This window comes from Ptychodera flava, chromosome 2 (assembly GCF_041260155.1).
Source record: "Ptychodera flava strain L36383 chromosome 2, AS_Pfla_20210202, whole genome shotgun sequence".
Taxonomy (NCBI): Eukaryota; Metazoa; Hemichordata; class Enteropneusta; family Ptychoderidae; genus Ptychodera; species Ptychodera flava.
The window spans coordinates 26,391,491-26,404,255 of record NC_091929.1 but is presented as its reverse complement, the minus strand read 5'-3'; the positions used below and the strand labels follow the sequence as shown (position 1 = coordinate 26,404,255).

General features: G+C 36.1%; 1 protein-coding gene across 1 annotated transcript; it reads left to right on the top strand.

Moving 5' to 3' along the window:
- The first annotated feature begins 1,738 nt into the window (after nucleotides 1-1,738).
- Nucleotides 1,739-11,779, top strand: LOC139117866 (membrane-spanning 4-domains subfamily A member 4A-like). The gene is made up of 7 exons (XM_070681103.1): nucleotides 1,739-1,853; nucleotides 3,566-3,811; nucleotides 4,311-4,367; nucleotides 5,746-5,898; nucleotides 6,877-7,002; nucleotides 7,706-7,824; nucleotides 8,749-11,779. Exons 2-6 carry the CDS (start codon nucleotides 3,635-3,637, stop codon nucleotides 7,796-7,798), a joined length of 606 nt encoding a protein of 201 aa, XP_070537204.1. The 5' UTR covers nucleotides 1,739-1,853; nucleotides 3,566-3,634; the 3' UTR covers nucleotides 7,799-7,824; nucleotides 8,749-11,779.
- Nucleotides 11,780-12,765: the final 986 nt, after the last annotated feature.

Here is a 12,765-nt window from a genome sequence, read left to right as displayed (position 1 = left end):
ACTGTTATGAAGTTGTGTTAAACAATTGTACCTTTGACCTGTCTCATTTTAAAGTGACAGAACAACGAGCAAGGAGATGTTATGCAACATTTGCAGACCTCAGGATAATCACTAACCAAAACACAAGAACAAAGACAGACATTGTATATTCTGATAGCAGTTCAATTGAGCATACAACATGGAGTGGAAGACAGACGTCTGGTGAGACAAGACTTGTATACGGTCTACTGCCAGAGTGACTATATCTGACGAGGATTTATTGTAGTATGTTTTTCAATATTCCTGTCAATAAACCCGATTCATACCAACATTAACGACATTCGTGTGAGCCGTGTAATAAGAACAATCAGATATCTGTTATATCATTATATGTAGCAGTTTAATCAACTTTCGCACAGTACTCTCAGAGTTAAATCACTAATTACAAAACTTTATTTAATATGTAAATGAGTTAATTATTAACTTTACATTCCCAATGCTTCTCAGTACAATTAAATATTTACCAGATCAATATCTGTAGCAACTTTCATCAAATATAATGCTCTAATTATGGAGTAATATGACTAATTACAAAGTTTATTAAATATGCAAATGAACCCCTAATGAACTCCACACAACTAAATGCTTTACACCACAATTAGATATCTATAGGATCAGTATCTGCAGCAGATTTCATCACATTTGGTGCAGTTATTTCGGAGTTATATGACTAATTACAAAACTTCATAAAATATGCAAATGAGCTACTTATTAACTTGCAACTGCCAAATGTTACTCAGTACAATTAGATATTTATGAGAACAATATCTGTACCCGATTTCACTGACTTGGGTGCCGTAATTTTAGAGTTATATACGTAATTACAAAGTTCATTAAATATGCAAATGAACCCTTAATTAACTTCACACTTCTAAATGCTTTACACCACAGTTAGATATCAGTCGGATCAGTATCTGCAGCAGATTTCATTACATTTGATGTAGTTATATTGGAGTTATACGACTAATTACAAAACTTCATAAAATATGCAAATGAGCTATTTATTAACTTGACACTGCACAATGCTTCTAAATATAATTAGATATATATCAGATCAATATTTACTGCAAGTATCATCAAGTTTGGTGCAGAATTTCATAGTTATCTCACGAATAACAAAAGTTCATTAAATATGCAAATGAGCAGATAATTGACGTGACACTCACATTGTCATGGTAATGTTCTGAAATTGTCATCTGTGAAAAGTTTCATGAAATTTTGTGCAGTATTTGTAGATATATGTCTACACTGTCATTACCGTCTCCATAGGCAAACCATTGTATGGAAAAAAACAATATTGCATAACTTCATTAATATCCAAGCCATACTAACCAAAATCTAATCAGTTCTTGCAAGTAGCATATGGTACCTGTGTACCAAATCTGACTTGAATATATTCAGGCGTTTTTGAGTTATCATGTAAACAGACAGACAGACACACACACACACACTAACACACACGCACACACACAGGGACAGACAGACAGACATCGCTATGACATTAGCCCACGTGTTCACACACGTTAGCTAATAAAAGGAAAATACCCAAACGACTAATGTCGAGAAAAGATCCGTTAGAACAAGGGAAGTGAAATACATCATGACTGGCTTGGTGCAGACTTTTATTTCCTTCATTGCGGTGTTTGTAACATATTCCCTCCAACGACGGTTCTTTGACCTGGCGTGACCTTATGAGCAAGAAAACGATACGTGAGTATCGTTTTTATTGTTTGGTGATTGACTGCCTACTACCTGGCTGATCGACTCATCGCACTTGGGTGCGAAGGGTGCCGTTTTACCAACGTATCTACAAGGTAAAGAAGAGACTTGCTTGAATTGAATGTTTTCAACGCAGACTGGAAGAATGGAGCGCAATTACTGGAGCGTAGTTATGACGCAGTTATGGTCGCCATATTGTGCAGCGCGAATTTCATAATTATGTTAGTAAGTCTGTCGCGATGCAATTGTGTCGCCCTCATTGATTGCTTCAAACATTCTAATGATTATTGTGAAGAATATAGCTATGAATAATCTGCTTAATCAGAGAACTATCAAAATTTGGGCCACTTTTCTATTAGGCTAAAACGAAGTATTTTCGATACAGATAGATGCATATAGTGCTCAAAGCTCGTTCAGGGTTGCTTCGTAAAATGTATTCTAAGTCACGAACTCCCCGAAAAGTTGACTGCTTACTGCTTCGTGATAGGATGGAAGCGCTGATTTCTCAAGTCACGTTTGAACTTGAAAGATGTGAGCTTACTCTGAAAAATCTCAGAAACGTGTAGGTCATCCGAAAAATAGAATGAACGCAAAATCATGACCCAAGCATTTACAGTCATAAAGAAAAGAACGCAGACAATAGATATAGCACAAACAGACGCGAAGCACGGGGAAATTACTGAACTGAGGGATATTAATCAACTTTACCTCCCGATTTTAGTGTGAACGTTACACGATATTTCACATATTTAAAACTTTAATCAAGCGAAATTTTATATGCTGAACAAGATATAATCACCGCGTCATTTGTAACTAGAGGAGTAAAAGTTTAATGTCAGCCAACATAATTGTTCGCAAAAAACATTCGGCACAGAAGATTGTTTCGGAGGGCGGATTATTTTTCACGTATCAGCAGATTGCAAAAGGACGGGACGGTCTTGAAAACTGTATTTTTTGTGCTTAATGTGCAACATTCAAGGAAGACCACCAAACGACGCAAAGCAGATATAAGTCAATGACGGGATATTGTGGAGGTGACCGGGACAGTAGATATGTGTTATAGTTTCGAATTGGAGTTTTCCTTGTGAGAAAACGGATAACTGGCTAATGTTCGGAGAGAGAGAGAGAGCGATTTCGAACATCCAGCCGTTACAAAATACCAATCGTCCTCCCTCTACAGCTGTTCGTCATTGTTTGAACCAATCAATTTAGGTCATTTCACGGACGTACATAGATACGTAGATAAATAAATACATCACAGACGGATACATAGATACATAGATACACAGATACATAAATAAATAGATCGTAGATAGATAGATACATACATACATACATACATACATACATACATACATACATACATACATACATACATGCGCGATTTCAACAAATCACGTTGCAATTAGTTAAATAAACCTCATTTACGAACGTTGACTTTCATGACGTTGAGGCAATTGAAGTGTTTTTAAACGGTTAGTATTTTTATTATCATGGTGGCGATCTTAGCAAAAATATTGGGAACTCTTGTTCAATTTACAAGGCAATTTTGCAACCTAAAAGCAAGTAAAAAGTTAACCTACTATTCACCTAAATTAAATTTGTGAATGCTTCCAGAAGAAAGATTCGTCACTTAAAAATGTACAGAGGAGGTATGTTGTGCATGGCAAAAATTTTGTACATTCTCTAAGAGATGTATCTGTAAAAGCTGGTGCTTGTTAAAATTATTGTACTTTCTCTCGCACCATTGCTTTTCGAGCTGAACAACATTTTAATCCTTAAAGTTGACTTTTGCGTTCATTTTCAGGAAGCTTGGAGAGTGTTGACACAGACAGCGATACCGTAGTGTACTGTACAGATATAAGTCACCTACTTGATGGAGCAACAGGCAGCAAATGGCGCTAGGGGTGACTTCTCTCACCGCACAGTTTGCCGCCTTGGCGCCACGCAGATTGTCCTTGGCTCCCTCTGCGTGGTATTTGGGATAGTCATTCTAGTGCACGAGGCCCTCTACATATCACTCATAGCAGCACCAATTTGGTGTGGGGCTACCGTGAGTATCTGCTTTTAATTGAGGATGAAAATACTCCCCTCATAAATAGATTCCGCGTGGCTTATCGATTCACTTAGTGAATATTTTGTTTACTTACCACGGAGGAAATCAAGCCTTGCCTGATATCACTTTGTCAACTAAAATAGTAGATTAGTAAATACTTTGTTCTGTTCTCAGACATGAACTCAATGCGTCTTGTGTTCTCCTCTTTGAGGCCAAGACCGGCAAACACAACAGTCAGACAACATCTCATGATGTCTCATGTAGCGCGAGAAATGATCATCGCCGAGGACTTGGGATCGAATATCAAAGCTACATCAGAGAAGTATCCATATTTTCATGAATCGTGGATTGTTTTTTCATGATTAAGACACAAGTTTCCCTAACGCAAAACCCAAAAAGACAAAGATAAAAGCTTTTATAATTTATCACTTTTATCCGTATTCCGTCTGTCACACTTTCTTTAAGACATTCTGAAAATTTTTGCCACTTCTTGCAGTTCTTCGTTACTGGTCTGCTCGGGGTGTTAGCAGCTAAAAGGAAGACCAACGGCTTGGTAAGCAACAAAAGTTGTCTTTATTTCCATATTTTATTGTTTTATCAGGCGGATATTCCTTTATAAAATTTCTTGTAAACATAGGTTCGAAAAAGTGAAATAAAAGGGAATAAAAACAGAAAACATAGACCTTAAAAACGGAAAACTCACTACAACAATCGTTTTTGTTCTGAAGACTTACTCCCAAATGTTGAGCAATATCTTGATAAAGGTAGAACGCACCTCGGGGACAGACATACGGACTCTCAAACTTTTACAGTTCTCTTCTGATATACAATATGTGGGGGTTTATTTTAAAGCTCTTGGTGAAAGAAAACTTTTCACCGGCTTAGTTTTTCGAAATTTGAAAATTTGTATTTTTCGCCATAGAGTTAACACAGGGATGGCGGCCATTTTGAATTTCTAATATCGGTAAATCTTGGGTAATTTGTTTCTCTAGTACCAAAATTTGCACGGTGACCCCCTATTTTTATTCTTGATTTTGAAAGAGAATGATTGAAAGATTCCTTGAGGAAAGTTAGAGCAAAGGTTTAAGTCTTTCACTTTCGAGGTGCATATTGTATAATTAAGGTAGAATGGGTCTCGGGGACAGATATTGGGACCCTCAAACTTTTACAATTCTTTTCCGAGGTAAATCTTTGATAATTTGTTTCTCTTGTACTAAACTTTGCACGTTGATCCTCGAATTTTATTCTTAATTTTTAAAGAGTTTTGTTGAAAATTTCCCTAGGGAAGTTTGAGCAATACTTATAGCCTTCAAATTTGGAAGGGCATACTACCTTTAAGCTGTTTTGTGTTGTCACGAGTGTTTTTCATTCTTGGATAATACCTGTTTGTTGGTCTCATCCCCAAGACCAATGTACGCGCTATCAGGTATCAAATACCATGTTTATTAAGGTTTTGTTTTTTTCAAGTAGATTTTCTATATGGACTTTAAAACACATCGAAACAAAGCGACCAATAGCAAATACCATATATACAATTTGAGGTGGTTCACACCTCGAAAGTGAAAGACTTAAATTTGTGCTCAGTTTCCTCAATGAAACTTTTGACCACTCTCTTACCCGGTGCGGAATAAAAATTAAGGGTCACTATGCCAAGTTTGGTACTGGAGAAACATATTGCATAACATTTACAGGAGTTTGAAATACAAAATGGCCGTCACCTCTAGAAAAAATAAAAATTTATATTTTCGAAAAATGAAGACTGTGAAAATGTTTCTTATCAAAATGAGCCCCCACATATGGTAGATCAAAAAAGCTTTGTAAAAGTTTGAGAGTCCGGATATCTGTCCCCGAGGCACATTCTTCCCTAACCTTCTTGAAAATGTAGAATGTTACAACTGAAAGGCACATGTCCATTATTTTTGCTTCTCCAGATTATCAGTTCCATGTTGATGTGCATTTTAACCGCCTCTCTATTTTGCCCAACTCTGTTTGGCATCATGGTGGCCACCATGGTGATGGAGGCTTATTACCCTTGCTACCATGAATACCGATACGGTCTTGGAACTTTCTCCTGCGGGAACAGGGTGAGTATCTTCACCATAGTTTAACAAACAAATAATCATGGGGGGAGGGGTTGCTTAAATGTTCGTCCCCAGGGGCGGAGTATAGCTGTCTTAGTCTTATCACAGGTTTGGTGATATTATCTTAATATTTGTGTTATTTTAATAGTTTTGACTATGACTTGTATTGCCAATACCCCTTTGGTGTCACGGTATGATCCTAGCACTAGTTTTGAAAAGATTTCTTTTTCTCCTTCTTTGTGTCATGTATTTACCCTTTGACAGTCTCAACCGAAATTTTATCACCATGTTGCGTCTATTATCTGATTTATTTGATTGTCTAATGCGTTAAAGCAATCAAGGGTAAGTTACTAATCTGTGAGGCTGTCACTAGATTATCACAAGATTAAGTTGATCAAAGTCAACAGTGAATGCACCAGCAAAGGTTCAATAGAGGAGTTTCCTTTACATGACCTGTGATAAGACGGAAGCACCTCTTCCCCCTCCCCGCCCACCCCGTAGGCTGGATATTTTAAGCAGCCTCCTATGGAATAACAAGGTAAAATGAAGAATTCGGACTGTCAGAACATTTCACGAATAAACGACTGGCCAGTTACTAGTTTACTTAAGAGGATATTACAAATACGGAGACTGATAAGTAAATCACAGACTGTGGCTTAATGAATCAAACGAAGATTTTTTGTAAATGTCAGTCTTTCATTAGTATGCATCAATATGCAAATGAACATGTTTGGAATGCTGTTGCTGTAATCTTCAGATGTTTTCCACCTTTTTATTTCAAGTTCCCAATTGGGTTTGGCCTTCATCGAGCGAGGTCAATTTTGTCATTAAGCTACAAAAATTAATCATCATCGTTGTAATTTATGATTGATGCCCATAAATGGCGCATCACTTTCTTTTATCACTTCTAGAACTAATAGTGAAACCAAGGCTTGAATTTGTTAACCACCTGGTTAATTCCATCTTCCTTCTGAATATTAGTTCTTCAGACAGTCCATAGAGGGCGTGATCTTGTTCTTGGTGTTTATAAACTTCGTTGTTGCAATTGTCAATTCCATATATTGCTGTCGCGCCATCTGCTGTAAGTCAAGGAACACTAAACCGATCGTAAGTTATCTGTTTATTTGTGAATCAAATTTTAGCCAGTCATCGTTATAGTTTAATCGTCAACGTTAGATTTCAGCTGTTGACTTAGTGGAACAAATAAAGAATAAGAATTTCTGCACAAATGATTAATAAGCGATGTCAGGCGATGGATTGTTTGATCATATGATATCTGGCCTATAATGATGTGTTTGTCGTTTTTGTTCCTTGTACGAGATGTTAGAGTGAGAAGGAATTGGGCACAAGGTTGTTTAGACAATTCAATAAACACAAACAATCACTAACAAAAGAACCGACAATATATATATATATATATATATATATATATATATATATATATATATATATATATATATATTGCACACCAAAAGAAAATGATACTCATCTTCTACCTTATTCAATTCACAAGGTGTACACAATCGCTGGTCTTTATCAATCCAATGTTGTCTTCCTCTTTCAATGTTTAATATGAGCGGAGCAACGTAAACGTGCAAGCATTTGTTTATGGACCGGTATTTTTACCCAAGAAAGATAATTTTCAAGTTCAAGTGTGGATTTAAAGTTGCGATAAAAAAACTAGCTTAAACGAACCGACTAGGCAGACAAGCAAAACCAACTTTTTCACAAAGAATATTTGGTAGGAAAAAACGCAGAGAATCGTACTTGCCCATGTTGCCAGTGTTACTCACAGTACCGTTTTGTACAGGTATATTACATAGCTCAGCCCGGCGGGGGTGCCACAACAGGCTCCAATGGCAACAACGAAATATGGCCAACAAATGATAATAATGCCTCCTAGTGGCCCGAGAGCACCGCCGCCATATAGTAAGTAGTGTACAACTTACAGAGTATAATATTTCACTAAAATATACTACCTACTGAGAAACTTTCTGAGTTATCACAATCTGGTTATCATGTTGTTCAGACCGTATAAAGACGAGTGAACTTTTCCAAAATCGTATGAAAGTTACAAGTTCATTACACTTTTAACTATACAATAATTAGTACATTGTATTATTATTGCACCTCATTTATTGTACTGATCTCGTGATTGGCTTAAACTCCGCAATCTAATATTCCAAAAATTTTATATAACATGGTCCGATTTGCTATTGCCCTCGACTATCGCCAACTACGCGCTAGCTGTTCAAATGCAAGTTCGAAGCGCACACAGGCATTGTAGTATACAGGCGCCAGGTACTCTTGCAGGAGATAAATAAAATGCGCCATTCAAAAATTTGCAAGTTATTTTAACCTGTCGTTCGATGTGCAGAGAAACATACTGGATATTATGATGATTTCAAATGTTCGGTGGAATAAAATTAATGACACATGAAGATCGGGCAATATCACGATTTATGGCCTGCTCTCGGGCTGGTGCTCCAGACCGAAATATTGATGATACACTCGCCTGTGGCTCGAGCATCATAATATTTCGGTCAGGATCACCATCCCTTGCGCAGGCCACAAATCGTGATATTGGCCTCATTGTCATCATTATTATTCAATAATATATATATATATATATATATATATATATATATATATATATATATATATATATATATATATATATATATATATACTCTATCTATCTATCTATCTATCTATCTATCTATCTATCTATCTATTTGTTCTTATAATATTGTTATAGTATATTATAGTATATGATTCATTTTGAAGCTTATATCTTGTCATCAGTCGTATAAGATACAAAGGAAACAATTATCTTTAATTGTTTCCAATAAGGTCCTTACATGACTCAGCCGAAGTTCGTGCAGCTTATCGCCGTGCCTACGGCAGGGACAAGCGCCGCTTATGGCAAGGAACCTGGAACCTGTTACGGCCAAGATCAAGTGAAGGGCGGGCAGTCCGACACAAATGATGCGTCGCCACCGGCATACACTCAACGACTTTAAGTGCCAAGAAACTTGTTACGCAGAATCTGCATATATGTTTTATAGGAAAAAATAAATTAGCGCAAATCGCAAAGCTTGAATGACGTTTCAATGTTTTCGGTGAGACAATACAAGAGGACAATCTTTGTTCCTTAATCTTGATGAAAATGATGATCATATTTAGAATAAAGGCTAGCCGTCATATTTGTTTTAACAGTTTTTAAAATTGTGTTTCGGGAAAACTTGCAAGTCCCAAACTTTAGCTGAGAGGTATTTTATTTTTAGAAATGTATATTCTACGACCTTTTTGAATTTGTGCCGTATTCCTTGAAACAGACTCTCTTTTGATCTTTTTATTCGCTTTTTGCCACCAAGGATATGATTTTTTATCGTTATGCCGAACACATTTTTAGAAATGGGTGTTCGCATTTATCGTATAAAATAATGTGTTTTGTACTGTGTTATATATAAACCTTATTGTAGTGCCTTGAAAAAGTACTTGGTATGAGTATTTCTGATGAAGGGTATTCATTACGATAGATGCCAGGTGTAAATTATTAATTCAGTCATAAGGATATAAGTAATATACACTTTTACATCAAAGCATATGTAGACTCTCACAGACTCACTATGATGTATCAATGACCGCAAGAATGGATTGTATACTAGGGTAGAATGCGCTTTGGGGACAGATATTCGGACTCCCAAAGTTTTATGTTTTTCTTCTGATCTACCTCGCGGGGGCGCAGTTTAAAACTCTTAGAGTAGGGTATAAATCTTGGAAACGCGAAACATGATTAGCAATTGTAGTGAAAGAATTCAGCATTTTCGCATACACCGTATTGACCAGGTCGGGAGTAATTTGCCTAATATGGATGGATGAATAATTAAATGAATAAATGAATAAATAACTAAACAAATTAATAGACAACAAATATTTGGAACTAGGAACAATAACATAATAAAAACAATCAGCATGCACTTTCAAACATATTATAAATATCGACATAGTCTCGAATAATCACCATCACCTGCTTTCATAGTAACAACACGCAATCATAAATGTGTCATAGATATAAGCAAAGCTGTGAATACCATAACTGTTCTTCCTTTAAATTTATGCATTGCATGGTGTGAAATGTTACCCCGACTTAATGCCAACACTTGGACTTGGAATTTGGACTTGTCTAATCTCTTGCAGTCCAAACAATTAAAATACTACAAACTTTGTACAAGTTATACTTCCGCTCTTTTCGTTGTATTGGTCCTGTATGTTGTTGTTTACCCTCTTCTTTTTGTTGTTTTGTTTTAAATTAGAAATGCCCCTATATTGCGTTTGACATGTTCACACTCACCTGTTGCCAAGTAAAAAGAAAATACGGTAATATCAGCATGTTCACTTGTTATATTGATTTGTTAATTCTCTCAAAGGCGTGCATTGTTTCAACTTTAAATATTTTCATATGATTTGTAACATTGTAATTTATATGGATTTCATGTTTCGAAATGTACATTTATATTTGTGATCTGTGTATGTCTCTAATGTTACTCTCGTTATTCTAACATTGTTTTCATTTTTACAGCTGCCTTTTACGGTTACTGTAAACGGGTCTTTGGTCCATTGGTGCACCGAAATAAATATACAAGCAATGAATACACAATGTCAAGGAACATTAAATTCATTAAATACCATTAATACGTCCAATTTAGTTTATCATATAGAACTAATCGGTGTGACTTCAAAAGTGTCCATATTTCTTAAAAAGTATCACTTTATTGTCTGGGTATTACGACGTTACACAAAATACAACCATCCATTAGCGACTCAAAAACCCAATTCAGATGACCGTAAAAAGTGTCCCTAGTTACTAACACTCGCCGAAAACCTTTACTGGTGACATTAATACATAGCCGAGAATTAGGTATACTCATAATTGAAAATGCCAACATTTTGTAACATAGGCTTAGAATGAATAGCCTACTATTATACCAAATTTCACTAAACAAAAGGTCTACTGTGTTGCAGACACTGATGTATGCAAAGGTAGGCGAACGGTCGCGCAAAAAGCTGGTAAATATGTTTGGTTCAAGAGTTGTTCATGGTCAAAATAATGTTACCTCCTGTTAGCCTAGCAATCGAATATAAATAATCCATGATGTTACATAATAGTCAATAAAGCAGTCAAAAGTCATCCTAAAGTCTGTTAACAAATTTAGGTCCCACACTATTCCATGTGAAGCAAAGGAAACTTGTAATGCTATTGAATAGCCTGAAATCAGGCACGGCCTAAGTACTTAGGTGAAAGTGGGCAAATTGTCCTCTGAAAATTATGTAATAAATTTTGATCCAAAAACGGACCATGTCCAACAAAACTCTATTCTGCACCTCTGTTGGTTAGCCTAGAATTATAACTTCGCACACTTAATGAGGCGAGGTTGACAAAGGGGATCTCAAAATTTCAGAACAAACATTGCTCATCCATGTCCGATGAATATCCATCGCCAAGAGCCCCATTTGTTATTGGGAAATTTACTGGGCGCCGCACCCAACACAGCGTATTTTGCTCAGAATCACGTTTTTGCAAATATGCATTCGATTTTAAATAATTCTTTAACCAAGATCGAAACACTGGTTAGGCTCACTTAAAAGCTTGTCAAGCAGTCGTAAGTTGCCTGATAAAGAAGTGCTAATTTATGGAAATGTATACAAATTACCCGATTTCCAGAGTTCTCCCCTCTCCCAATTTAAAGATTTCCAAAGACTTAAATTCCACTCCTGCTCGGGCAAATTTTCTGAAATTTTCATATTTTTTTAAACGCTATGTATAAAAACGATAATTTTGTTTGGCAATAAAGTTCTCACATTTTGAGTACGAGTCATATTCATTTAGCCAATCGTGTTTTTCATATTTATCACTTTTTTGAGTGTCAGTTTTTCAACCATGCAATTTAGCCTGAGGATAAATAATGCAAAATAAAATAGTCGTTTTTTTCTCTACATGTACTATTGTTTGAAGTGAAATATTACATTTCAAAAAATAGTATCAAATTTTTGATTTAAATTAATTATTCATACCACAATAGAGGTTTTCACCCCAAATATACACCCCTTATCCTTCAAGTAAACTATTGCCACCATACTAAACTTTAGATTCTCTGCTTTTTGAAATATAGTATGAGGGGGTTTCCTTGTCATCTTAGATGAGAAATATTCCTCTGAACAAAACTGTGTTGGCAACCTGCAGCTCCACCTTAATATGTACTTAAATAATAAGGTCAAACACAATTAGGTCAACAGTCATTCCCAACTCGCACTAAAAGTGCAACCGATAGTAGTGAATACAACGAATTAGTATGAAGTTAAAACTGTCCCTTTGTCATGTCAAGGACACTGTTAGAGTCTTAACACGCCTTACTGGTTTCTCACACTCCTGGCTTCACCCTCAAACAATGTGGTCGTGTATTGAAGGTATTGAAAATGTTCATACAACACTTTCCAGCACGTTCCTTTGTTCAGAAGGCCGTTAAGTGTAATTGTCTGATATCTGTAGCATGCAAAATGAAGTCAGAAGTTACAGCTCCTATCTTCCGAGTGTCCAAATCTTCAAAGCTGGCTCAAAATGTTGAAATTCAGTCGCGAATACTTTTCTTATCATAAGAAATCAAATACAATGATTCATAAACGGACGAAAAATACCTCCACGGTCCGGGAAAAGTTCCGTTATAACTGGGAAGTTAAACACGTACTTACTAGCCTGGTATAAATTTTATTTCCTTATTGTGCTGTTCGTAACATATTCCCTCCACTGACAGTTCTTTGACCTGACGTGACCTTATGACCACGAAGCAACACGTTAGTTGCTATCAA